At 33.6% G+C, this 27,863-nt stretch overlaps 2 protein-coding genes and 1 long non-coding RNA gene across 7 annotated transcripts in view; 1 reads left to right on the top strand and 2 right to left on the bottom strand.

Annotated features, from left to right (window-relative positions):
• The window catches only part of LOC147841170 (uncharacterized), a 95,913-nt gene extending 88,718 nt beyond the window's left edge, over nt 1–7,195 (bottom strand). The window contains exon 1 of the long non-coding RNA XR_015506359.1: nt 7,054–7,195. This is a non-coding gene — a long non-coding RNA (uncharacterized LOC147841170). The remainder of the gene's footprint in view (nt 1–7,053) is intronic.
• On the top strand, nt 1–26,297 carry hps1 (HPS1 biogenesis of lysosomal organelles complex 3 subunit 1). 4 transcript variants are annotated; one of them, NM_001037688.2, is given in 20 exon segments: nt 1–117; nt 202–278; nt 1,623–1,744; nt 3,524–3,658; nt 8,834–8,976; nt 9,777–9,885; nt 9,961–10,121; nt 11,640–11,739; nt 11,816–11,885; nt 12,053–12,108; nt 16,521–16,676; nt 16,865–17,044; nt 19,040–19,116; nt 19,293–19,424; nt 19,780–19,845; nt 19,975–20,119; nt 21,577–21,690; nt 21,772–21,854; nt 23,694–25,351; nt 25,378–26,297. In NM_001037688.2, coding segments are annotated over 17 exon segments (2,007 nt in total). In that variant the 5' UTR covers nt 1–117; nt 202–278; nt 1,623–1,627; the 3' UTR covers nt 23,857–25,351; nt 25,378–26,297.
• The window catches only part of st3gal7 (ST3 beta-galactoside alpha-2,3-sialyltransferase 7), a 9,716-nt gene continuing 7,766 nt past the window's right edge, over nt 25,914–27,863 (bottom strand). Inside the window, exon 7 of one of the 2 annotated variants that reach the window (XM_087277957.1) lies at nt 25,914–27,572. In XM_087277957.1, the coding sequence (XP_087134083.1) occupies nt 27,336–27,572 (237 nt within the window). In that variant the 3' untranslated portion in view covers nt 25,914–27,335. 2 annotated transcript variants of the gene reach the window in all.

Raw genomic sequence — 27,863 nt, forward strand, 5'->3', positions numbered from 1 at the left:
TTACGGAAGCGCTGTAGCAGTTCAGCAGCTGATGACAAACTAATCGTTGTTCGGTGAGCTGGACCAGGATTCAGAAACAATGACACTTTTCTGCTGTAAACGCCAACAGCTAAAACAGTAAGTGTACTTTAGTGATACGTAAGTAGGTTAGAGAGTTTAGTGCAAAAGTTCCCAAGTAAATTATGCTTTTCTATGAATCAGGCATCAGATGAGACGTAAACTTTAGTTTCATCCTGGAGGAACCAAAAGCTGTCGGCTTCTGAGGAACACCCTGTCAGGTATTGTTTGCTTTGTGTTTTATAATATTGCAATAATTCTTGCTGAAAAGATCTATGTGGGTTTTTTTTATTTACTTCCGTTTGTGTCTTACATCAGTGTGTTTTGTTATTGTGAACCATGTTATCATTGTTGTATTTATATATACAGTACAGTAAATGTCAAAATACAGGGATTTCTCATTAAGGTAAAGTTAATTTTATATTCACACATTCAAACATTCTCCCAATATAATTTCAGAAAAGGATCCTTTGCCAAATCTAAATAGTAAAATCATGTTAGCAGCCTTTGCAACACTGTTGACAATAAATAGTTCTAATGTTGTTGTTCAAGCCATACAGCACTTGCATGTGATTTCAGACTGAAAATTGAAAGTACTATGGTAAACAATATAGGGAGTGTGTCACAAGTTGTCACTGAACGAATGTGCAAATTCAATTCATCTTTATTTCTATAGCACTTTTACAATGTAGAATGTGCCAAAGCAGCTTGACTTTAAAGTTGTTGATTGAAACTCTCAGTTCAGGTTTTAAAAAAAATACTTTACCTCAACAAAAAAAGTAACTTTAGCTGGTTTTCTCATTTCTAAATATTTGTATAGTGCAGTCGTAGATACTTTGTCTTTACTTTAGAATATGTCCTGATCAATTGCTGTTAGAGAATTTATTTTTTGCTTTTTGTTTTACCAACACTTACACTAAATGTGTAACAATTATGTACAGTTTTTTTTTCTTTTTTTAAGTATTTCCCAAATGATGTTTAACAGATCAAGGACATTTATTTATTTATTTTTTTTGGTGGGGGTGGGGATGGGGTGACACCACATTGCTAAATTAAGCCCTCTTTTCAGTGATTATTGAAAGATATCGAAAATAATTGGCTATATTGTGAGAGGGATTGATGAATATTTACATAGATGTTATGCAAGCCAGACTAACATATAAAAATTACCTGACGTTTCCAGTGCTAGTTTCAGCATCTTTGGTGTACCTCCTTAAGGAAAACTTATTTGTGTTGTTTAATTCTACTAAATGAAAATTCTGCCACAATTTACTCTCCCTTTAGAAGATCATATGAAAAATGCTGGTTTCTGGGATCCATTGATTTCAACAGTATTTTTCTTTGTCCTGCTATGGAAGTTGATGGGTCCCAGCAACCAGTTTTCTTTGTAAAATATCTTCTTTTGTTTCCTACAGATGTAAGAAACTAATAAAAGTTTAAAAACCGCATGAGGAAGAGTAAATAATGAGTTAATTTATATTTTTGGGCAAACTCGCTTTAGAAGTCCTGCAAAGTCAGTAATGCCTCAAGAAAGCATGTGAACACAATGAATCATTTTTCCTCAGGTAAAATGAAGTGTCTGCTGGTGGCCAATGAGAGCGCAGAGGTTCTGTTCTACTGGACGGACAGCGAGTTCGAACAGCGGCTTCAGGAGCAGTATGGAGTCTCCCAGGAGGAAGGAGAAGGAGTATGTTTTTTTTTGCTCTAGATTATCAAATAGTGCTGTTTGACTTTCAGACACATAAAACATAGATATTTTAAGCTATTGTACATAACATTGGGTACTCCGGTAGTTTTTACATAAAACTGTTTGCTTCTTAATGAGGAACAGTATAGCTGGAACTACCTCTCATTCAAGAAGACCCTACTCAATGTTTGTAATGCACAAAACATCTCACAGTAAAACACGTTACTGGACTGTCCTGCTTTTAATGGTTCCAGAAGGCTTTTTTTCTTGAATGAATTCTCTTGAGGACATTTGCAGCAAAGTGACACCAGAGAAAATATTAGAATTTTCATCCTGTAATAACACTAAAAATCGTATTTAAGTTAATGTTTTCAGTTGTTTGATGATTTTAATTGTATATTTATTATTGAATTATTCGTGCCATGAAAATAGCCTTGGGTGCTTACATGGCATTAAATAAATGAATAAAATAACATTACCTCTCATTCAAATGCTACACTCTTAAAGGGATAGCACCCAAAATGTAAATTTACTTAGTCTTAATTGGTTACAAACCTTAATGAGTTTCTTTTTTCTGCTGATCCTAAAAGAAGATTATTTTGAAGTAAGCTAAAAGCTGATAAACGTAGACTTCCATGGTTGAAAACACAAATACTGGAAAGATAATGGTTTGCACTTTACAGCCATATTCCAAATTTCTTCTTTTGTGATCAACAGAAGCAAAAAAAAGCAGATTTAAAATAAGTGAAGGGTGAGTTAAAAGCCGATGGCGTCAGTTTTTAATTGACTATTGCTTTTAAAATATAATATCTTTGTTGGTTTGGTGGTTCTATAAAGAACCTTTAACACACCAGGAACCTTTGCTGTAAACAAAAGCTGACTTATAGCAGAAAATGATTCTATTGATTCACTAAATATTCTTCAAACTAAGAAAAAACTGTTACTAAAAGTTTTTTTTTAGGGAAACCAAAAGATTCTTTTATTGAACACCATTTTAAAACCTTCATATTTACAGTAGCAGTGTATGCACCAATCCAAACATATTTGTAAATTACGTTCAAATATTTTGAGGATAAAACATATTTTAATAGAATGTGTTTTTAAATGATATTAGTGAACTTTTTTCAGGACATATTTCAAGGAAGAAAATGTAAAATGTCATATGGAGGAATTAAAAAATATTTATCATTGATCAAATAGAAAGATTATTGCTTACTTTTTGTTATTGTTAGTTGTTGTTATTTATTTGTTTCTTTTGTGCTATGAATGAATATTAAGAAACTGTTATGGTTGTAAATTTTATATTGAATACTTTGTACAAGTGTTGCGATTAATATTGCTAATGCAAGTCTAACTAACTAAATAACAAAATAACTAAGTGACAAACTAAGACACAAACTACTGTAACTAACTAATGAAGTAACTGACAATGTCAGAAACTAAGTAATGAATTAACTACCTAACTAATAAAGTAACTATCAAAGGAACTAAATAGCTAATGAAGTAACTAAGTACAGACCCAGCAGATCTAAAAAAAACACTCATTATAGGCTCCCTGTTGTAATTTTAGCTAAAAATAAAAAAAACAACACCGTTCATTAGATGGATTCAGGATGTAAACAATTATTACATACATACATTTAGCAAATTTTGATAAACAAAATTAAATTCAATACTCCAGCTGTAATAAATTTCTTATAATGAAACCAACCAAAATTTCATTTTAAAATACATTGTTATTTGCGTGCATGATTATTAATATTTTGTTTGCATTTTTAGCTGCCTGCCTTTGAAGACAGCATTAACACTCTCTTCGCACCAATCATCATCTCCTGTAGCACCATGGTGGACCGACTCGGGGACAATTACACCTCCTTCAGCACAGAGAACAATCATATCTATGTTCTGCATCAGGTAATGCACAGCGGAATGAAAGAGTCATCTCAGCTGCTCTAATGACATGCACACTGCTGGTTATGAACAGACAGCACGCTATTGCTGAACGAAAAATGCTTATGAAATGATACTGGTTTGATGTGTATACTGTAAACACATAAAGTACAATATTTAAAAAATGTATTTTGTAAAATGATGTCATATTTACAGCGCTCAGCATAATTGAGTACACCCTGTTTTGAAGATGAATATTTTTATTCATTTCTCAGTAAATATAGGCAACGTATGTTGGTGCATTTAAACAAAACAGATTTATTTAATGTATATATTTATTTATATAATATTTTTGTCAAAAACATCTTTAGAAATAGAAAGATAATGCATTTATTTATTTTTATTTATATAAAAATTTTGGTGTAGAAATTTTGGACCATTATCATAACTTATTTTCTTAGATAAACTCCAGATTTGGCTTCAGTACTGAATAATCTAATTTTTATGCATTTACAATATAATATTGTAAATCTGGTATAATTTTGTCCTTTGGAAAATAATAATTAAAGAGCCCATATTATACATGAAATAGGGTCATATCTTGGTTGTAAGGGTCTCCAACAACAGTTTAATATGCATGCAAGGTCAAAAAACACTTTCGTGGTCTTATAATCTGCATTTATTTTTACCTAATTATCCCAGCGACTCCCGTATGAATCGTCCAGTGATTCATTTGTTCCCAAACCCCTCCTTAGCGCGAAGCTAATCTGCGCTGATTGGACCGATGACAGTCTGTTGCGATTGGTCGACATGCCTTCAGTCAGAGAGTGAAATGCCAAACAGCTAATCAGCAATATAAAAGTAATCACAGTTCATACATGCTCGATAGTGTAGGCGTGGATTTTGGCTGCCAGTGGGTCAATGTATACAGACTATGAACTTGAAAATTCAGACGACTAACTATTTTATTGAGCAAAAACTCCAAAAACAGTTGAGGAGATCTCCTAGCTTCTCACTCTGCTCTTTTCACAGACACACACACACACATATTGCACACACACACACACACACCCGCACTTAACCCTGCTGCGGACGACAGCGCGCGCACACACACACACACACAAACACACACACCTCCGGACAACAGCGCGCGCACAGACACACACACTACTCCTCGTCCACGGAGCTCCGTTAACAAAGCAGCACGCGTCGCGTTTTTAACGTGACTTTGCACGCGATAAGAGAATATAGCCAGTTAACCTGATACAGTACACGCAGTTACAAGTAACAAATCACAACTAAATACATTTGCAAGCTAGAGTCAACGAGGCAACTTTAATCGCACGTACTTACACTTGAGAAATGGAGGAAGAAAAATCCATCCTGACATGTCCATCAATAAGTTACTCTTTACTGATCCTTCCTTTAACAAACGCTGATGAAGTATTCTTTGTAGCATGTAGTTTCCAGAAGTTTCCAGTAGTTTCCAACTGCTTGGCTATAATGCTGAGGTTTCATCTTTGGGTAGAGACTCAATATATCCATCTGCAGTGTGACTTCAATCGACCGGCATGTTTGTGTGTGTGTGTGTGTGTGTGTGTGTTTGTGGGTGGGTGTGTGTGTGTGTGTCTGGGTTTCTGCGTCAGAGGGCGGGGCCTCAGGTTTGAAATCTCCCGGGTTTGCGCGTGCATGTGAATAACTTGGTTTCGTTCGTACGTCATGGCGAAACACCTAATGAATTGGTATCAAGGCGACTCGTTTGAAGCACTATGAGTCGACTCTTTTATAGATGAATCAACAGTTTTAAACACTGTACACTAACAGATTTAAGCCTTAGCTGGATACTTCACTTCACTTAGAGCTGTGTTACACACTACATGGAGGGGAATTTTCAAAAATCCATAAAATGGGCTCTTTAAAATGAAAGATTTGTGAGGAGTGTACTCATCTGCTGAGCAATATATTCATAATGTCAGGGCTTAAAAATTAACCTTGTTTCTTGGTAGCACCGGTGCTCCTAACTTCAAAAATGTAGGCGCACTAGACAAAATTTAGTTGCACCCACCAAAAATATGAGCATCGTAACTACACGTTTATATTAACAGATTATATTATATATTAACACTCTAATCACAACTAACAAATAAACAAAAATCTTCATGCGCTCACCGGCCCTGCACGCACTGCTTGACATGAATGAGATGAACTGAATTAACAATAATAACTGTGCTGTTCTCATGGGTGGTGTCTGATATTGCACAGTTGATATTGACATATAACTAGGCCCACACGGAATATGTGTGCGCAGAATTCCGCAGATTTCTGCAGATTTTTAGCCGATTATTAATTCTGTTTATTTACTTGAGTAAATGTGTAAATCTGAATTTATTCAGTTTTTATTCAGTAATTTATTACTTTTTATTTAATATTTTAAGGTTTTAGTTATGATACTCCGCTGGAAACTCCCAAAATAATTCAGCAGAAATCTGCAAATTTTTACCAAAATTCTCCGCAGAAATAGCAAAAAACATCCGCAGATTCCGTCTGGCCCTGCATATAACTTATTATTTGCATACGTTGTGACGATTAAATGAAGGATTAAATAACGCTAGTACATCTCATGCTTAAAATGTGTAGATTCAGTGGCAAACGCTGTGACCTGAAAACCTCATCCCATCGGCATTACAGTGAATACTTTAGTCATTTTCATAGTAGACTTTTAACACTGGAAGTATTTTATCTACTCTTTGAAAAGTGTAAATACTGGATTTATTACATGATTACTAATCAGATGTGCCATTATTTGTAACTTTAGGTGATTTCTAAAACTAAATCTGTCAGTGTTGTTTTCATTATCTTGCATGCAGACCTTTACATTTTCGCGACTGTAGCTCCCTGTCATTGGAACTGAGTGATTGACAGCTGATATTAACCAATCCATTCGCATTCTGTTTTAGCGCAGTTGGCCTTTTAGAAGAGCTTGATGGTGGGGCAAGCATTGCGGGCTTTGTTTTTTGTTTACTGTTTTAAACCATTCCTGAGCACTGCGTTTGGTGTTGTTAGGTGCAAAGATGCTTAATGTGTGAATGCCTCCAAATTTTGCTGTGAAAACTGGTCGCACGACATCAATTTAATGCACTCGCACAAATGCTCCCATATATATTTTGAGGTCGCATAGATAAAATTTTGGGCGCAATTTCGAGCCCTAAGTATTATATTTTTGTATATTCACGTGGTGTTTTGATTCTGTAAGCAATCTAAAACACCTATCCTAAGACCTAAATATAAATCCATATAAACCATTTTATTAAATGATTATTTTATTAAACCATTTTATTAAATAAACCATATAACCGTCTACTGTATATAACCATTTAAATACATGTATCTAAGGATTCATTCTCAACCTAACTTTCAACTTATTTTAAAACATAATAGTTATAACTCAGTTCTATTAAGCAATTTGTCTTTTCCATGATGACAGTACATAATATTTTACTAGTTATTTTGCAAGATACTAGTATTCAGTTTAAAGTAAAATTTTAAATCTTAATTAGGTTATCTAGGAAGATTACTGTAGGTCAGTGGTCACTAAACTTGTTCCTGGAAGTCCTGCAGATTTTAGCTCCAACCCTAATCAAACACACCTGAACAAGCTAATCAAGGTCTAACTAGATATACTTGAAACATCCAGGCAGGTGTGTTGAGGCAAGTTGGAGCTAAACCCTGCTGGGACACCGGCCCTCCAGGACCGAGATTGGAGCCCCCTGCTGTAGGTTAATAAATCAATGGTCAACATTGCTTTGTTCGGTAGCCAATACCATTTTTATAATATTATAGTAATATTGACTCGATAAAAAATGATTCAAAAACTAAATTATGTATAATTTTAATTTATTTGTTTTATTCCAGTCAAACATAAATAAATAAGACTTTTTTTCTCCAGAAGAAAATTTTATAAAGCACATACTGTGAAAATAAAACTTGGTCTGTTAAACAGCACTTGGAAAATATATGAAAAAGATTTACAAGTTTACTAGAGGGCTAATAATTTTGCCTCGTTTCAACTTTATATGTATGTACATATGTGTGTATATGTTTCATTTATTTATTTTTCTAGTGACTTACATATGCAACATACTGTACATGGGCAACTTGCATAGAAAACATGACCACAATATTTTGACCATCATTCCACATTTTAACATGGCAAGCGTCGGTGAAGTAAAGCAACAGTACAAGGAAGCACCGGCGAAGTGAGGCAACAGTACAAGAAAGCGCTGGTGTCTTTCAAATCTGCGGTGTGAGGACATTTCGGTTTTGCTGGTAAATATAATGCCAATAAAAGAAAAAACAGTGAACTAAAAATAACTGTGTGCAAGCATTGTTTTACACATATAACCATGACTGCACATCTGCAGCGCCATCACCCAGCAATATCACTGTCTGAAGGCAGGATAGCAGAGAAGGTAATAAAGTCCTCAAAATTGGCAACAATCCCTCGCTGAATCCTTCAAGAAAATATACCCTACTGGTTCCGAGAGACACATAAAAATAACAAAGGCAGTGCGGGTGTTTATTGCTAATGATTTGCAGCCGTTTTCGGTGATTAGAGATGTGGGCTTTTGTCATTTTATATAAGCACTCGATCCCGCGTTACAGACTACTTTCTTGCATTTTTTCAGCACCGCATTTGTTTATTTTCAAAGTGTAGCATTTTTATGTGTTCCCTACATACAATAGTAACTAGTGTACTTTTCTTGGCTTTTAAGTAAAAAAAATTGAGTATTGCAATAAATCGTTTTTATTTTTTTCTCCTTAGCTCTTACTGTTCCTATTGCCTATATATAAAAAAAAACACGTGTCAAGCCATGATAACCGATCCGAAAACAGTGTTAAAAAACCGAGGTAAGTATTGAACCATGGGCCGTATTGTTGCATTCGTAGTTTATAGTATATGTTTAGTTGTTACCGCTACCGTTGTTACAGTATGTAAAGGTTTACGTCAAGTGTTGTGTTTATATTTATTATTATGTTTGTTTATGTTGCACCACGCTCCTGCAAAACACGCCATTTAATAAAACTTTTAGTTTACATGTGATGTGTTTTACTTCAGCTGTGAAATATCGCCACCGTTTTAAAAAATAAAATAAAATTCTACATCTCTGTTAATGACCCTCTTTCTGTTTGTTCATGCAGTTTGATGAGTGCTTATACATTGCTGTGAACGGAGACGGAGAGGAGACCGAAGAAGATTTGAAGAGAAAGATCTACGTGATGAAGAAACTCACAGAAATCCTGTTTGGGATGGTGACGCTCAGCGGCCCCCTCCTGAGGAAAGAGTGAGAACTGCACTTTCAATTTTAATCCTGAAAATTAGCATGAACAGTCTAGTTTGTTCTTATTTTAACACCAAAGACCTTTTTCGTTTGTGTTTCAATTTGTTAGACTGCGCTCTTAAGACACTGAGCAGAAGAACCGTAAAAATTACTTACTTTTGTAAATAATAATATCAGTTTTTAAAGCAGCAATTTAACATATTGATTACATTTCTGAATGATTGTGACACTGAAACATAAATAATGTAATATAATAAAAAATAATGTAATAAACTGTATAAGAATAATATTATTGTACTAATATTATGTTATTGTCTATACCATTTGGCAATGCTTAATATAACTGTAATATAACAATGCGTTCCTTACAAAAACAGAAAAATTATAAGAACACATTTTTTACAAAAGCTAAACATTTGAACCGTAGTGTTTGGCAGAAAATGTATATTTATAGATGAGAAATCTCATATACACTCACTGGCCACTTTATTAGGTACACCTTACTAGTACTGGGTTGGACCCTCTTTTGTCCCCCAAAGTCACTTAAATCACATTTCTTTCCCATTCTGATGCTCATTTTGCACTGCAGCAGATCGTCTTGACCATGACTAAATGCCTAAATGCATTGAGTTTCTGCCATGTGATTGGCCAATTAGAAATGTGCGTTAACGAGCAGTTGGACAGATGTACCTAATAAAGTGGCTGATGAGTGTGTAAGGTCTTAGGATTTTCGTTATAATACTGTAGGTTAGCACAAGCAGTCTATTTGGTTCATATGTTCACACATATGTTCAATTTTTTAGACTGCGCCCTCAAGACACAGAGCAGAGGAACCGGTTGTGGAAAAAACTGCGAAGCCTCTTGGAGACATACAGCCGCTTGCGTGAAAATGACCAAAGCTTTTTAGTGGAGGTGCGTTCAAGTCTGTTTTTATGATTTGCATGCTAGTTTTGGATGACAGATGTAGAGTTCTCTGGTTCCATTCAGGCAGTGGAGAGGCTGATCCACCCGACCCTTTGTGAGCAGTGCATTGAGTTTCTGGAGCGTCGACTGGTACAGCAGATTAACAGCAGCATGGACCGAGCTGGTGAGGAGGTGCTGCACGCATTCATACTGGTGCACACCAAACAGCTGGCCTTCTACTCCAGGTACTAAACCATCAGATGGAGACTGGGGTTGTGTAAAGACAAAATAAATCAAGTAGAAGCAATCAAAGCGGCATTAATGTGAAAAAAAAAAAAAAAGTTTTATTCCCAAAAAAATAGAAATCACAATTTTCCTGTGATTTTTATTTTATTTTTAAAAATGTATTTACATTTTTTACATTTATTTATTTTATAGACAATTTAACAAAATATAAATAAATTTAAAATTGTTCAGGCATAACTGTATTGTAATTTTAAAACATTGTTTTGTTACAATTTTATCAACATTTAGAGTACATCAATTCTTGTCTTAAGATGTTTTTAAAAATCTTTTTTGATTTACTTGTCCAAATATACATCCAAATGTATGTTTATATGTATTTATATATATATTTTTTTTTGTCATTTTTATCATTGATAAATGATTGTTTATTTCTATTTTTATTATTTATTTATTATATTTTTTACAAGATGAGTCAGCATGTTTGAATCTGAATTTTTAAATGATTTTATTCAGTGATTTTAATGGTTGTTATCACCTTTTGACATTAAAGTGTATTTTAAACAATTGTTCAGGGTATTTTTTTAAAGAACATTTGACATTGTTTGTAACACAATTTAGGATTTAAAAATGTAGAATGTTTTATTTGCCTAATTAATCTAGTTAAGTATTAATTTGGACTTAAAGTTGAATGCTAGTATTTTGTAAAATAGCTAGTAATATATATATATATATATATATATATATATATATATATATATATATATATATATATATATATATATATATATTTTTTTTTTTTATATATATATATATTTTTTTATATATATATATATTTTTATATATATATATATATATATATATATATATATATATATATATATATATATATATATATATATATATATATATATTTATATATATATATTTATATATATATATATATATTTATATTTTGTTTAAAATTTATTAAAAATAATCTTCTCTTAATTGAATAGTACTTGAGAAATACAGTTGAAGTCAGACTTATTAGCCCCCCCTTTTTATATTTTTTAAATATTTCCCAAATGATGTTTAACAGAGCAAGGAAATTTTCACAGTATGTCTGATAATATTTATTTCTTCTGGAGAAAGTCTTATTTGTTTTATTTTGGCTTGGATAAAAGCAGTTTAAAAAAAAAAAAAACAATTTAAAAGACAAAAGCTGTATAGAAGTGTCTTGAAAAATATCTAGTCAAATATTATTTACTGTCATTATGATAAAGATAAAATAAATCAGTTATTAGAAATTAGTTATTAAAATTATTATGTTTAGAAATGTGTTGAAACAAATCTGTCCATCAAACAGAAATTAGGTAAAAAAATAAACAGGAGGGCTAACAATTCAGGGGGGCTAATAATTCTGACCTCAACTGAATTTGAAAAAAATAATAAATTACAGGAGGGCTTATAATTAATAATATTAGAAATAATGTAATTAATTGTAATCCAAATGTAATTTATTTTTTTTCTGTGTGCAGTCGTAATGCCAGCAATCTGAACCCCTCTGATCTCCTGGCTCTGATCATACTGGTGCAAGATCTTTATCCCAGCAAAATAGACCTGGATGACACTCCTGAGGTTTGACTTCACTAGTTTGTAATTATTTAGTTATTATATTTTACTGTGCTTTGACAGTATTTTCTGTGTTGTTTAGGAGCTGGAGAACAGTACAGTTCCTGATGTTTTTTACACACCAGAGCCATCTCCTCCTGAACGAGAATCAGGTGATAAAAATGTATCCATATGCCATTGCATGCGTGTTTGCACCATAATGAAATGCACCAAGGTGTTACAGTGTATATATATATATATATATATATATATATATATATATATGTTTTTCTAAATGATTGCTGCATGATTAATTTTATCTTATGTTTTTACTGGACAGTCACACCAAGAAAGGACAGTCCTCCTGTCTTCCAGTTTGTGGATCCTGATATTCAGGTCATTGAGCTGCTTTTTTATGATCTAAAAGTAACATGATCTCATTGTATAGATTTTTTTATTATGTTTTATTGTTGAGTAAAAAATATAGCCTTAATTAATATTATCTGAAAAATGAAATGAAAATGTAATATAAAAAAACAAATAGTTCATAAATTATAAATTATTTAGAAAAACTCAAATACTTAAAAACATAAATATACATTAATATAAAGAAAACTAATCTAATAATGTGTGTAATAAATTATACTTATTATATTGTTTCTACTAAATTTATTTAAAAAGATTGAAAGATTTTAAAATTTATTAAAATAAATAGAAATTGCAGTAAAACAATCATAAATAAATGCAAACCAGAGTCAAATAAATGAGAAAATTCAGATACAAGTTAATTTAAAAACGCAATACTGTAAAAAGCAACAATATTGAATCAATTAAGAGATTCAACACTTTTTAAATGCAAAATGTTGTATTAAATATGACGAATTGTCTTTTAAAATTAGATTTTAAAGCAGCATTTTGGCATATAAGATTACATTTTTAGCATATTAAATGGCATTTGATTACATTATGACACTGAAAACTATTGCTGAGTTCAGACTGCATCCATTTTAGCCCTGAATTTGACTCGCCGTCAGGTTTTTAAAAATTGCAGACAAATGCCCAAAATCACAAGCAAAATCAGTCCTTGTTTACGTGAGTGACAATCACACAGTGTGAACTATCAAAGGCGTAATCTGAGAGAATCGCCAGTAAGTCGATTCAAAATCATGTCATGTGAAAGGTGTTCTGATTAAAAATAACATCGGCAAATACCTACAGCCAATGAGAGAGCAGCATCCAGACCAGTGGGAAGTTGAGGGAGGAGTTAGACCACAATATTAACAAGCCTGGCTTTGGTTGAGAAAAGAGCTTTTTTTGTTCTATTTGGACACAAAAATGGAGGAAAAACTAGTGGAAATTTGGCAGGATCACCCGTGTCTGTTTGACGTGTCATAACAATACCACAACCGGGTCAAAAAACAAAAAAGTTTAAGAGAAATTGCTAATTTGCTTCAAAACCGAGGTGAACAAAATAAGTAAATTTTCTAGCTCACTAAAGGCGTCTTTCTCCTTATATAGTTAATGGTGCAGTAGGTGATCTGCCAGAATGCTAGTATTAGCATAATAGCTTAGAAATTTTACGACCCTCACCTGCCGTCCAAAGCTACGCCTCCTGAAGTCATGAACTCGCTAAGGAGCACTGAATTAGATATAACACTAGATCATGTCATTCACCAGTTAGAAAACTCTATGGAGACACGCACTTTATCAGGTGTAGTTGTTGACAGGTCAGCGGGTGCAGGATTATATTTCCCCAAAACTGTGTCACAGGCTGTCACTGTTCAAAAATGAACAAATGTGTAAGTATAAATCAAGCTTCACCTCAGGAAAGCCGGTTAGGTGTAAGAGCACATTTACTTATGTTTTGTTATTAAACTAAATGAAAATTAGACCAGGAAAGAGGAGTGCTAAAAACAGAAATATCCTGTCATCTTTTTTCATTACACTTATGTTTACACTACCAAGACAACAAGTGACTTTTCATATTCAGTTGTGCTCGTTGATCTTCGTACATCGCTTGTTTTCAGCTCCTTTTACACTTGAACAATTAAACAAATGCTCAGGTCTGACTATATTATCGATGCTGTAAAAGGTACTCCATGAACTTGAAAATAGCCAATCTTCTGCCAGATGTTTTCAGTGGCTGAACAACACTTCCGTGCATATAAACCCATTCATAAACAAGAGCACAGTCTACATCAGGGGTCCGTTCTTTGTACGTGGATTACTGAGTTAGCTGGATTTGGATATTGACGATTTGACACGATCCAGGATCGTTTCGTTCTTCAAAGCTGATCCGAGAGTTGTTGTCATAGCAACAGTTCTGCTAGCTCAAACCTGATCGGGAGCAGGTTCAATTAATATAAACAGGATTAGATCGGCTCAGTTCAAGCAAAGATAATACAGAAAGTATGTTCCGAATTCTGATATTTTCTTACAGTAGTAGTTATATACACTTGAGAAAATGGTACATATTTTTAAACTATATATATAAAGTTATAGTCATTAATAAAATAAATTAAGTTATACATATTAATAAAACGTATTCAATCTGCACCCTCGAAATGAAAGTACAAAGACTGCCACCTGGTGTTGCAAAGAGAAAACTTATTGATAAGAACTTTTTAGACCGCTTTAGTACAAATTTTGTATAATAGAAATGCACAATATGTGACTTTTTTTTAAAGCAATAATACATTTATGCTGTCATAAACATGTTTTGATAGTTAATATGCCGGTGATTTGATGCTTCACAAAAGTTGCAGACGCCTTTACCAATATGAAAATGCTTTTGTAAACAACCAGTTATTCTTTACACCGATTAAAAAACGCCTTCTATAATAAAGAAAATCTTTTCTAAATGTAGAACTAAATACATTGATTTGCATTGAAATACATGATGAATACTCTTGTCTTGACAAATGAAAGTGTAAAGCCTGCAGCTCACAACAAATGTGGAAGTTTATTGCGTGTCATATTTAACAAACCGTTTACTGCTAATTTGATGTAATTTTGCTCACATGGATAATTGAATATTAATCAGATGATGTCATTACGCTGCTGTGCCGTCAGCCAAGCGTTGCATTGCTGATCATGAATTCGATGATCGATTGATCTGTCCTTCACAACACACGCAGCGATCTAAGATCAGTTTATCCAGACATTCTAATCTGATTCGCGAACTTGTTTGAAGAACCAAATAAGCGAGAGATCAGTTATCAAGATTAAAAGATCCAGAATCTGCCAAATGATCTTAGATCATTTAAGCGAGGTACGAAGAACGAACCCCAGCTTTGCGTGGCTAAATAGTTTTAAAACATACCTGTCTTAAAAAAATACTTCAGCTGTGGTGTGCCCCTTCAAATCGTTGTTTTAAACTGCATAACGACATTTCGCTCCAGTGTACAAAAGTAACTCCGATATTGATTCAGGGTTTAGAAAAGTTTTAATCCTGCATTTTTGGCAGAAGCCCTTTCAGAAACAATCTTTCTTTTCATGCATTTTAGGCCACGCTGGTCTATCAGAAAGAAGTTCAGGCTGATGCAGAGTTTGCAGGATGACGTCTTTCACTCTCTGTCAGCGGTAGTTGCGTGCTGCACGTGTGTGTGCAGGTGACGCATCTGTCTGCTTAACAAGGCTGCGCAGAAATTTTAATTTGTTGACAGACAGTTTGAGATACCTCTTGTAATTGAGTTATTTGTCGGTCTGACAATATCTAATTGGATGAACATTTTTTAGTTTTATGCCTTACCGAGAATATAAAAATACATATAAACACATTCAGATCATTTACTTTAATCATTACTATTGGAATGTAAAGAGACTTTTAACCAGCACAACAAAAATATTTCTGAACACAATCATCGACTGCACCTTTAATAACAAAACATATACTACATGACATTTTGTTGCTTACGTGTCACATCTCCCGCATGTTTGGTTGTGAGACATAGTTTGGAGACCGAGACAGAGTTATGTCTGCAATTCTTCCTATTGTAAAGTCATTCAGTGTGATCCCCCCCTATTGCCCATCCATCTTGCAGTGTAAACACAGCACTGAGAGATGCTGCCGCTGAGAGTCATGTATTGTCAAAACATCTGTGACATAACTACTTTGGAAATAGTGTAGTCTGAACTCGGCATACTATAAATATATGATATAATTTACCGTATGATAGTAATATTCTTGTTTACTATAATATATACAGTTAAAGTCAGAATTATTAGCCCCCCTTTGAATTTTTTTCTTTTTTAAATATTTCCCAAATGGTGTTTAACAGAGCAAGAATATTTTCACAGTATGTCTGATACTATTTTTTCTTCTGGAAAAAGTCTTAGTTGTTTTCTTTTGGCTAAAATAAAAGCAGTTTTTAATTTTTTAAACACCATTTTAAGGACAAAGTTATTAGCCTCTTGAAGCTATATATTTTTTGATAGTCTACAGAACAAACCATCGTTATACAATAACTTGCCTAATTACCCTAACCTGCCTAGTTAACCTAATTAACCTAGTTAAGCCTTTAAATGTCACTTTAAGCTGTATAGAAGTGTCTTGAAAAATATGCAGTCAAATATTATTTACTGTCATCATGGTAAAGATAAAATAAATTAGAGATGAGTTATTAAAAGTATTATGTTCAGATAATTTGGGGGGCTAATAATTCTGACTTCAACTGTAAATATAATATAACAATACTTTTCTTTCAAAAACATAAAGTAAACCCTGAACATCTGAACTGTAGTGTATGGCATAGATTGTATATTTATAGATGAGAAATTTCTCATATCTAAGGTCTTATGATTTTTAGATGGCTGAGGACAGTCTAAAAACTCTTGAAGTTTCAACCCCTGACCCTTCATCGCCGTCAAGAGTGTTTCTGGAAGCCAAAGAGTGTCCCATGATGCCTCACTCCATGTATTGCCTGTCTCTCTGGCCTGGTATCACACTAGTGCTGCTCACCAAGGTGATTTCTGAATGCATTCTGTACAGTATCAACATTATTAGACATCTAATTTGACCATACTAATAATTAGATCACTGATGACCATGTAAATGAGCCCTTGGTCAAATCATGAATAATGGGATCATGTGAGTTTAAATTCATGGAGTTGCCTGCTCATTTGATCTTTTATTTATTTGTCTTTGCAACAGATCCCCAACAGTCATATGGCGGTGTCGGTTTACTACTTTCTGGAGGCTTTCGTCAAGCTGGAGAAGAGGTTAGGTGAGGGCCATGAAGGGGCTTCAGCCATGCGGGGTCAGTCCTCTGTCCAGGAGCAGCGGAGCAAACTGGAGAAGTTCATCAAAGCCTGGTCCAGCATGGAGATTCAGGTCAGTGGACACACACACTTCAACCAGCACACACTTCCACTTCAATATGTGCTATAATTAGGAAGCAGCACACAATAAAATGTAATCAGATTTAAATTCTGGGTCATTCTTTTAATGATTTAAGTATAACTTTTAAGGGTCACACGCACTTTGCAATAAGTTTTCATTAGTTAATGTATTTACTAAGATGATCTAAATATGATCAATACTTGTACATTATTGTGCATTATTAAAATCCAAATCTATTTTTTTAGCATGAACTAACAATGAATGACTGTATTTTTCCTTAAACAAATGCTGTAATAAATGTATTGGTCATTGCTTGTTCATGTTGGTAAATGTTAGTGTTACCCTTTTAAAAAAAAGCATCTCCTGATCTCCACTTATATTATGTAAATGAACTGAACAAACATATAATTAAAACACTAGAATCACAGAGGCATTTTTGACCTATTTTAAGTTTTATAATTTAACAGCTTCATTAAAAAACACATATATAGTATAACTAGTATCCTTGTTATAAATTAGTGTATAGACCATTTTGAGGGATGTAAACAAAAACAATGGTCCCAACGTATTTCCTGTTTTACATTTTTAGTTTCTATAGCTTCTGAGAGTCCAGAAAGAGCCACATATTGATAAATAATGTTATGGTAGCTGTTTTTATACTAAGTTATGATTGAATTGCCTCTTATTACAGTTATGAAGTAGTTAACAAGCAGGAAATGTTCACGGGCCAATGACATGACCACATTGACATAGTCAATAGTATTTTATTAAAATGACTAAGCACTAAAGAGTATTTCTACCTTGGATGGCCACTGTGGTCAAATTGACCATACGCATTTCAGGGTCCACCACTTTTTCCCATGCCTTTGGAAATGTGTGCCTATCATCAACTTTCTGCTATCAAAACATACAGTACTGTAACTTTACTTATGTCTTTCAAACTTTCAAAAACAACATTTCCACTGTGGTGTAAACACTTTGTTTTCCTGCTTGTTGGAGAAATTGAGGTAAAGAAACATTCACACTTGTTGTCAGTCTAGCAACTCATTCAGAATGATAATGTTACAAAAAGCATTGTATTTTTAGGGTAATGACTTCAAAATATGACTTCATAAAGCATTGTCTTATGATTTAGGAGATGTTATTATTCTTATCAAGACTTTATTCATTGTATTCTTTCTAAAAATATTAAATAAAGGATTAACAAAAAAAAGAACTCTTGATGCTGATAATCAATAAATAGCTGATAAATCTGAATATTAATATGTTTTTGCCTTCAAAAATGCCTCTGAAGCTTTTTTCTGAATGCTTTAATATATTGACCTAATCAATAATTATAGAATTAAAAGTTCTGTAAGCATTTATCCTGATACCGCTTTTAGTGATTCATTGCATTGTGTTCTAACCTTACCACATTTTACCAGAAATCCCAGCAACCTCCTTAAAATGAGTTGTAAAAATTGTCATACTTTACTTTGTATTTACTTTTGCTTTTTGCTTTTACTATTTCTTTTGCCTTTGCTTTACTTTTACTTTATTTTACTTGCTTTGGTGGATATGCGCACTAAATTATTATTATTATTATTATTATTATTATTATTTTTATTTAATTTTTTATAGAAAATGTATAATTTTGAAGAATTGTTAAAAAAAAAATCAGCATCCAGAGTTTTATTCATGAAAAAAACAAGAAAGGTAATAATCAAAAACCCTACTCAAGTATTAAATTCAAGTTTATTTGTATAGCGCTTTTTACAATAACTGTTGTTTCAATGCAGTTTTACAAAATGTGCACATTATTGCTTTACAATCAAAGTAACGTTCATGTTACAAGCAAATATGTTATTATATACATAGTTAACCTGCAATTTTATAGCTTATAGGTGATGTCTATGTGTACATGTTTAATGAAGTGTATTTGTGTATTAAGTGTATGTGTTGTTCTTAAACAACTTCTTGTAAACTTTTTTTTTTTTATGTGCTCAGACTTTGCAACTCCAAAATGCTTGGACAGACTTTAAGAACAAGGCCTTCAGTAGATCTGGGACTGGATTTACTAGAGAGTGAGTACCGTTTTAAATGGGTCATATTATGATCTTTACACAATGCATTCTCTGTCTGGTCAAGTCTCAGCTCTAAATACCACACAGATTATTTATTATACTGTGCTGTGAATGATCATTTGACCTTGAATCCACCCAGAAGTGATACAAAATTCACCTGTTTTTTTATGTTGCAGTTTGCTGCCGTCTTGTAGAAACATGAAGACTCAGCTGTGTGGTGTGTACAGGCAGTTTTTCGCAGCTGAATGTATGGGCAGCAGTCAGCGGTTGGCTCCTCATCTGCAAGAACGGGCTCTGAACATGGTCCAGTATGTCTGAAAAGATAACGCTTTACGTTGATGAATATTATTTTGATGTGCTTTAGCAATAAAGGGTTAGTTCACCTAAAAATGTCCAATCCCCTGAGACTTTTGTACATATTCAGAACACAAATTAAGCTATTTTAGATGAAATCCAGGAGCTTTCTAACCCTCGGTAGACAGCAAAGGTCACAAGTCATTCAGAAAATGAACCAAATATATTGTCGAGGTATTCCATGTTACTTGAATGGTTCAAGTGTAATCATATGAAGCTCCATGAACACTTTTATGCACCCAAAAAAAAAAAAAAACTTTTTTTTGCTTTTCCTTTAACTCCCATTTGAAATTCTCACCTGTGTTTTAGAGAGAAGCTGATGGACTGGAAGGATTTTCTTCTTGTTAAAAGCAAAAGAAACATCACAATGGTGTCATATCCTTTTTTTCTACCTTGAGTATTTATGGCTTGATTTAGATGTGTTGCGTTCACATTTCAATCTTCAGTCATTTTTTTTTGTTCGCTGTCGTGTGACACTGTGATAGACTTTAACCATGCTTGCACATACCTGGAGGAGTTTCCTGGTCTCATCCACTTCATCTACGTGGATCGCTCAAGTGGTCAAATGATCGCACCCTCTCTGAATGTGACTGATCGCACCGTCTCTGAGCTCGGAAAGGGTCCTCTAGCTGACTTCATAAAGAAAAAGGTGCTTTGTCTGTCTTGCACTATAAAATTGTAAATTGTAAAAGGTGTGCTGTAAGTTGATGTTGCTGTATGTATGGTTAAATCAGTGCACTAATATCAAGAAATATTCTTCATATTAAAACTAATAATGAATAATATTATAATTAATATAATATATTTATAACAAAATATAATTAATATTAAACTAATTAATCATACTAAAAATGACAATTAGATTTTTACAATAATGCATTTTGATATTTATTTATTTATATTTATTATGTTTATACTTATAGATAAATCGGCCTGAAAGCCTGAAAACTTTTATATGTTTATGTTTTAGATTTTTTTAAATCTATTTTTTTTCTATGTATTTTTTTGTTCTATGTAGGAAAAAAAACTGTTAATTGCTGATTTTTAGTTTTTTGGTTATTTATGTTTTTAATGTATTACCTTACAAAAATGTTTTTAAAGAAATGTATACTTTTATGCAGTTTAAGTACATTATGTTTCATTGAAAGTGTCAGCAAATATGTTTATGAAATGTCAAATTCTTGCTTTTCATCAAAAAAAGGGAATCTCAATTTAACATAATGAGCTCTATTTTAATAATCTAAGGGCAAAGTCTAAAACGCAGGGCGCAAAAGCATTATGGGTGTTTCTGAATCCGCTTTTGCTATTTTAAACATGGAAAAATAAGGTTTGCACGCTTGCGCATGGTCTATCAGGGTTGTGCTTATTCTGTTAATGAGTTATGGGTCTGTTTTGAGCATATCGTGCGTTAAGCCAGTCAGAGTCTCATCTCCCATTTCCTTTAAGAGTCAGTTGTGTCACGCCATGCCGCATTTGCTATTTACATGGTGGACTTTGTAAGTGGAAAAACTGAACACTTTACTAGTGAGAAAACAGTAAAAAAAAAAAAACATCTGCAGCTTGAGGATACTTCTAAATTCAGGTTTAATTTCCAGCAAACTAATAAATGAGCAATAATAAGAAAATGTGGCCAAAAAACTGAGTTATATCTAAACACACATCCTATACATATGCCCCATATGTTGATGCAGACATCTCCAAAACCCGACAGGTGGACAAATCTAAACTTGTTTTTAATAAAACAAATATAAATATGCATATAATAAATAATGCTGCTTCTAATAATAACATTATACAAATGCAAATATTCATGAATAAACTGATAAAAGCCTTATTACGCCGAGTGTATGATAGGGCTCAAAGACATTTGTTTGCGCAAATGATTCAGCTTTGATCACAGGAATAAATATTTTGAACTTTGTTTACTATTTTACTATATTGCTTTTTACTGTGTTTATAAAGAATGTCTGTTGTGGGGTGATCATACGATAAAATAGACATAAGACTTAAGACAAGATAAAATGTAGATTCTAAAATCATTTTTTGTCCAAACTTTTGAGCAACCCCATTAATCTGTTTAGTTCATAACAATGTACTGGTCTTCAGGTTTGGAGTCTTGTAGCAACAGCACGACGGTATCTGCACAAGGGTTATGCTACCGTCACACTCCGAGATGGGGATTACTTCTACTGTTACTTCCTGTGGTTTGAGAATGAAACGGTAAACAAAATCTTGGATCTTCTTTACAGTTATGCACACAATAAAAGTTTGATTAACTGCAATGTAACCTTGTTTTGACAGGGCTACAAACTGGAAGTGACAGACATACCCAGTTGTCCAGATGACACCGCTCCAATAGGAATGCTCACATTTGATTATTATAGGTATGAGAATTCACATGCAAGCTGATGCATCTTTAACATTTCTTGGTAAAGCCTAGTTTGAAGATTATTGTAAATGACAAAAATAGCTATTTAATACAGAGTTAGAAGTAAAAGTTGAGGTTTGACCCTCACCGGCCACTTTATTAGGTATACCTGTCCAACTGCTCGATAATGCAAATTTTTAGTCAGCCAATCACATGGCAGCAACTCAATGCATTTAGGCATGTAGACATGGTCAAAACAATCTACTGCAGTTCAAACCGAGCATCAGAATGGAAAAAAAAGGTGATTTAAGTGACTTTGATCGTGGCATGGTTGTTGGTGCCAGACAGGCTGGTCTAAGTATTTCAGAAACTGCTGATCTACTGGGATTTTTACGCATAACCATCTCTAGGGTTTACACAGAATGGTCAGAAAAGAGAAAATATCCAGTGAGTGGCAGTTCTGTGGGCGCAAATGCTTTATTGATGCCAAAGGTCAGAGGAGAATGGCCAGACTGGTTCAAGCTCATAGAAAGGCAACAGTAACTCAAATAACCACTCGTTACAACCGAGGTCTGCAGAAGAGCATCTCTGAGTGGAAAACGCGTCCAACCTTAAGGCAGATGGGCTACAGCAGCAGAGAACCACACCGTATGCCACTCCTGTCAGCTAAGAACAGGAAACTGAGGTTACAATTAGACGTTCAAATAGAAGATTGGAAAAACGTTGTCTGGTCTGATGAGTCTCTATTTCTGCTGCAACATTGGGATGGTAGGTCAGAATTTGGCCTATTAGTACCAATTGAGCATCGTGTCAACATCACAGCCTACCTGGGTGTTGTTGACCATGTCTACCCCTTTATGACCACAATGAACCCATCGTCTGAGGGCTAAATCCAGCATGATAGTTCATCATGTCATAAAGCGTGAATCATCTCAGACTGGTTTCTTGAACATGACAATGAGTTCACTGCACTCAAATGACCTCCACAGTCACCAGATACTAATCCAATAGAGCACATTTGAGATGTGGTAAAATGGGAGATTCACATCATGGATGTGCAGTCAACAAATTTGTAGCAACTGCGTGATGCTATCATGTCAATATGGACCAACATCTCTGAGGAATATTTCCAGTACCTTGTTGAATCTATGCTACAAAGGATTAAGGCAGTTCTGAATGCAAAAGGGGTACAACTCGCTATTAGTAAGGTGTACCTAATAAAGTGGCTGGTGAATGGATTTAGCTGTTGCTATAGTTTTCCAATATTTTTCCACTTATTTTTTCCTACTCTGATTTTTTATTTTATTTTTTTAAAGTCTTATAAGTTAGTAGCCAAGTCAACAAGCTTCGAGTTGAATCATATTGCAAATATTTAAGGTAAATCTATGTGAAAATATGACAAAAGACACTGTGTACAGTGTTGTAGCTTTTGTTTTTTATTAAATTAATTTAAATAGTTTGTATATCTTTAGAAATAATATATTTTAAGTATATTGCAAAATTTATTTGTATCGTTTTGACAGCATAGCATGATCGACTTGATTGTCATTTGTAGTACTTCAGATTTGATATTTCTGACTCTCACATTCATGGAATTTTCTCTACAGAATAATGGAAAATAACATATCCATCAGTTAAACATGAGTAATTTAAATTAAAGTTCATAGCATTCAGTGACCGCCTCAGAGCTCAACGGCTTTAATGATTTTAAAGTATTTTTTGGAAAATGGACATTTTTAATATTGATACTGGATTGTTAGAAACCTTCACACTTATTCTAGATCTACCCCATGAAACCCATTTAATTCTTATCAACTTTTGTGTTTTTGTCTCTGGTATTTTGATGCCATTATAGGAAACTGCTGCGGTACTACAGCAAAAAACATCAGAATGAAGTGGTGAAGTGTTATGAACTGCTGACTGTTCACCTGGGCGTGATCCCTAATGAATATATTCTCCAGCACTGCAGCCAACTGGCCCGCAAGCTATGGGAGCCAACCCGCATCCCACTCCTGTGACAATCCACATACACACTCCTTATATCAATTTATTCTGTAGCTGCATGATCTGTAATCTAGATGAAGCCTTTTCTGCACTTTCTGCACAAGCACTTCTTGTTTCAGTTCAGGTAACTCACTGTAGAAAACACTGGCGGGGAAACGAAACATTGCGTTTCTTGCTCTTCATTAACAAACTAAATGTAATGTGCAAATGAACAGAGGAACAACTACTTTATGGTGCTCATAATGCAAAAACATGTCTGTTATTTTTAACTGATGCTTTTTGTGATACCTGGACCAAATATTATAGTAAAGACCCTTTAAAATGCCATGAGAAGTCGCATAAGCTGAACTGCTAGTTCTTTAAGCAAATCATTTACATTGTTAAACCAGTCATCAATGACTACAAACGTAGTAAATAAATGACTAAAAGGTGTAAAGGTTCACTCCAAAATGAACATTTTGATGCTAATTTTCTCTGCCTCAGGCCATCCTAGATATGGCAGCTTTTTTTCTTCAGTGGACCACAGCATTTCACAAGACTAAATTATAAATTTTAAATGACCAAAAAACATTGATAGGCCTACAGCAGGGTTGTCCAAAGTCGGTCCTGGAGGGCCGGTGTCCTGCTGAGTTTAGCTCCAACTTGCTTCAACACACCTGCACGGAAGTTTCTAGTATATCTAGTAAGCTTGATTAGCTGGTTCAGGTGTGTTTTATTAGGGTTGGAGCTAAACTCTCCAGGACACCGGCCCTCCTGGACCGAGTTTGGACACCACTGGCCTACATGCAAAGCATTGTCTCCGGTGATTTATTTGAGGTGATATGAAGTGAAGTGATCAATGCAGTAACATTGTTTGAACATTATTGACAACAACAAAAAAGAACTTTATTTACAACATTATTATTTTTTTAATCCACCGTCTAGTAAAATGGTCTTGAGCGATTCCTGGTTTGCGAATGGATATTTGAATGATTCTTTTTTGAGAACTAGTGAATCAGTTCACCAAATCAACTGAACTGTCTGAAACAGTTTGCTTGAGGTAGCGCTTTTAAAATTTCAGACAGTCATTCTTACTTGAAGTGAACCAATCTACTGTTGATCAATCATAAATCATAATTCCGAACGATATTAGGAATGTATGATGCCATGTTTGCAAACTTGTTCAACGCTTCAGTTACTTGCATTGACTAAACTTAGCAAATGGTTCTGAAGAAATTGCGAGCTGCAATGAAAGTTTTTATGATCTTTATATTTTTATGTCAGTGAAGTTGTTAAAGACTGTATTCACTTTAAATGCTTTCGACATGTAAAGCTTCCCCATTTCATGTGATATTGGTTGATTTAACAATCTTGAGCTCATGACTTGTGAGTCATCATTCCGTCATTTGAATCCGAAAATATTCCATAAAAATACTATGTAGAAATTTATAGTAAACAGTGTTTAAAGTTTGAACCATTCATTCGTTCATTTTCCTTCAGCTTAATCCTTTTATTAATTTGGGGTCCCCACAGCAGGATGAACCGGCAACTTATCCAGCATAGGTTTTACGCAGAAAGTGCCGTTCCAGCTGCTACCCATCACTGGGAAACACCCATACACATTCACTATGGACAATTTAGCTTATTCAATTCACGTGTACCGCATGTCTTTGGACTTGTCAGGGAAAGCGGAGCACCCGGAGGAAACCCATGCGAATGCGGGGAGAACATGCAAACTGGTTAAGCACTGGTTTAAATGAGCTCAATATAATTAAAGTCTCACATTTTATTTGATTCGACTTAAAATTTAAATCAACTATCAATTTAGTTTTACTACAGTAAGCTGTGAAGAATTATAGAAGATGAAACTGTACATGCAGAAATTTTACCTCAAAATACCACAACAGATTAGTACTTTAGTATGCATGCTTTTTTTCCATATCGGGAAAAAGGGTTTTAGTTGAAGATCTACTGAAAAGAAAAAAGTCCTATACAACTTGAATAGACCAAGGATGTGTAGAGTAACAGAAAATGTTCATTTTGGGATGTGCTATCCCCTGTAAGTTATAACTGAAAAATACAAATCTACATCTTAAAAGAAAAGTGTCAGTTTATTTGTCCAGCAGCCAAGATCATCCAATGTATCGCATAGCAGAATTCATTTCTTGAAACACTTTTTTTTTTTTTTGTAGCTGTAATTCTTGATCATGAATGTTGTTACACACATACAACAAAACATTCCCCGGGTTTAAATTGTAGTTAAAGAAATCTAGCGAAAGTGTTTTTTACTCCCTGATTTAGGTGTTAAAAATATAAAAGTGATTGTTTTTTTACATGACTGAATGTTTTACTCTGTACGCTGAAATCTCATTTATACTTTGCTTGAATAAATACAGAATCTAAAACATTTTTTTACACAATATGTAAAATATGTATTGGTGTTTGACGAGATAAATAAATATGAAAATTTTCAGAACAATTTTTTGTCATCTTTTATAAAGCTTAAGTAAAAAAAGAGTTTTATTTTAGTTTTATAGATGTTATGTATTATAGCTTTGGTTTTAATTTAGCTGTCATGTTCCCATTTTAAATTTAAGTTAGGTAATGTCTGTATTGTATTTTACCCCAATATTTACCCAATAGTTTTCACAATGTCCAGTCACATTTTGAACTATTGGAACATTGGAATAATTACTAATAAGTATTCAATTATTAAAATCAGCAATTAAATTTGAGTAGCAGCCGATGGAGACATTAAATGAAAATACAAAGATATAAATAATTACATATTAAATAGTTTTTCTAGATAAAATGCAATACTTGATATCAATAATTTAATTTTGATATCAGGTATTGAATTGTTTATATTAATACAGTTGAAGTCAAAATTATGAGCCCTTCTGTGATTTTTTTTTTCTTTCTTTTCTTTTTCAAGTATTTCCCAAATGATCTTTAACAGAGCAAGGAATTTTTCACAGTATTTATAATAATGTTTTTTTTTCTTCTGGAGGAAGTCTTATTTGTTTTCTATCAGCTACAATAAAAACAGTTTAAAATTTTTTAAAAACATTTTAAAACAATTTTTTTTCAATTGTCTACAGAACAAACCATTGTTATACAAGGACTTGCCTAATTACCCTAACTTTAGCTTACTGGAATAAACCTAGTTAAACCTTTAAAATCTCACTTTCAGCTGAATTCTAGTATCTTGAGAAATATCTAGTAAAATATTATAGGCTGTTATCATGGCAAAGATAAAATAAATCAGTTATTAAAAACTATTATGTTTAGAAATGTGTTGAAAAAAAATCTTCTTCCTGTTAAACAGAAATTTGGGGAAAAATCTACAGGGGGGCTAATAATTTACTGTATATCACAATAACTAATAACTTCAGCTGTAAATCATATCCTGAGAATGGTCGAAACAGCATGCTATAAATTTATTGTGTTTTCTGTTGCTTTTCATTCTCTTCATTTCTTCTTTCAGCTGTTGTGGAGTGTCTGCAGTGGTCTCTCACAGTGCCCCAGTGAGGTCTCGCACCGCTCCAGCTTTGACCAGCTCTTTCAGAAAGACAGTCTCGGCACTAACATCGTGAACCACCTGCGTCTTCATGGCGTCCATGCGGAGAGAGCCGTAGTAATGTAGCGGAGCTCCAGGGTGCTGCAGGTCGTATCCGAATCCAGCTATGCTCACCTCATCACACACCTGCAGGGCCACAACCACTGCGGTTATACCCAGAGTTGGCACCATCTAATCAACAAAAGATAAAGTGGATAAGGGAGCATGGCTGAGAGTTTGATTGGGATGAAAGAGATTAATATTTAAATTTCTTCAATCATTGAGTCAATTTTTAAAAAAAAAAGTTTCAAGGATCAAAAGAAGTAGTTTTTTTTTACTGCTTCAAGTTGAAAAATTACTTACCAATCCGTCCTGATGACAACAGCTAAACATTCATTCATGTTGTTTTGTCATTCATATTTTTTTACCCATGAAATTTATATGCTTAGATGAAATATAGATGCTTGGTTTGAACTGCAGCAG

The sequence above is a fragment of the Danio rerio genome, chromosome 13, assembly GCF_052040795.2.
Source record: "Danio rerio strain M-AB ecotype USA chromosome 13, GRCz13ab, whole genome shotgun sequence".
Taxonomy (NCBI): domain Eukaryota; kingdom Metazoa; phylum Chordata; class Actinopteri; order Cypriniformes; family Danionidae; genus Danio; species Danio rerio.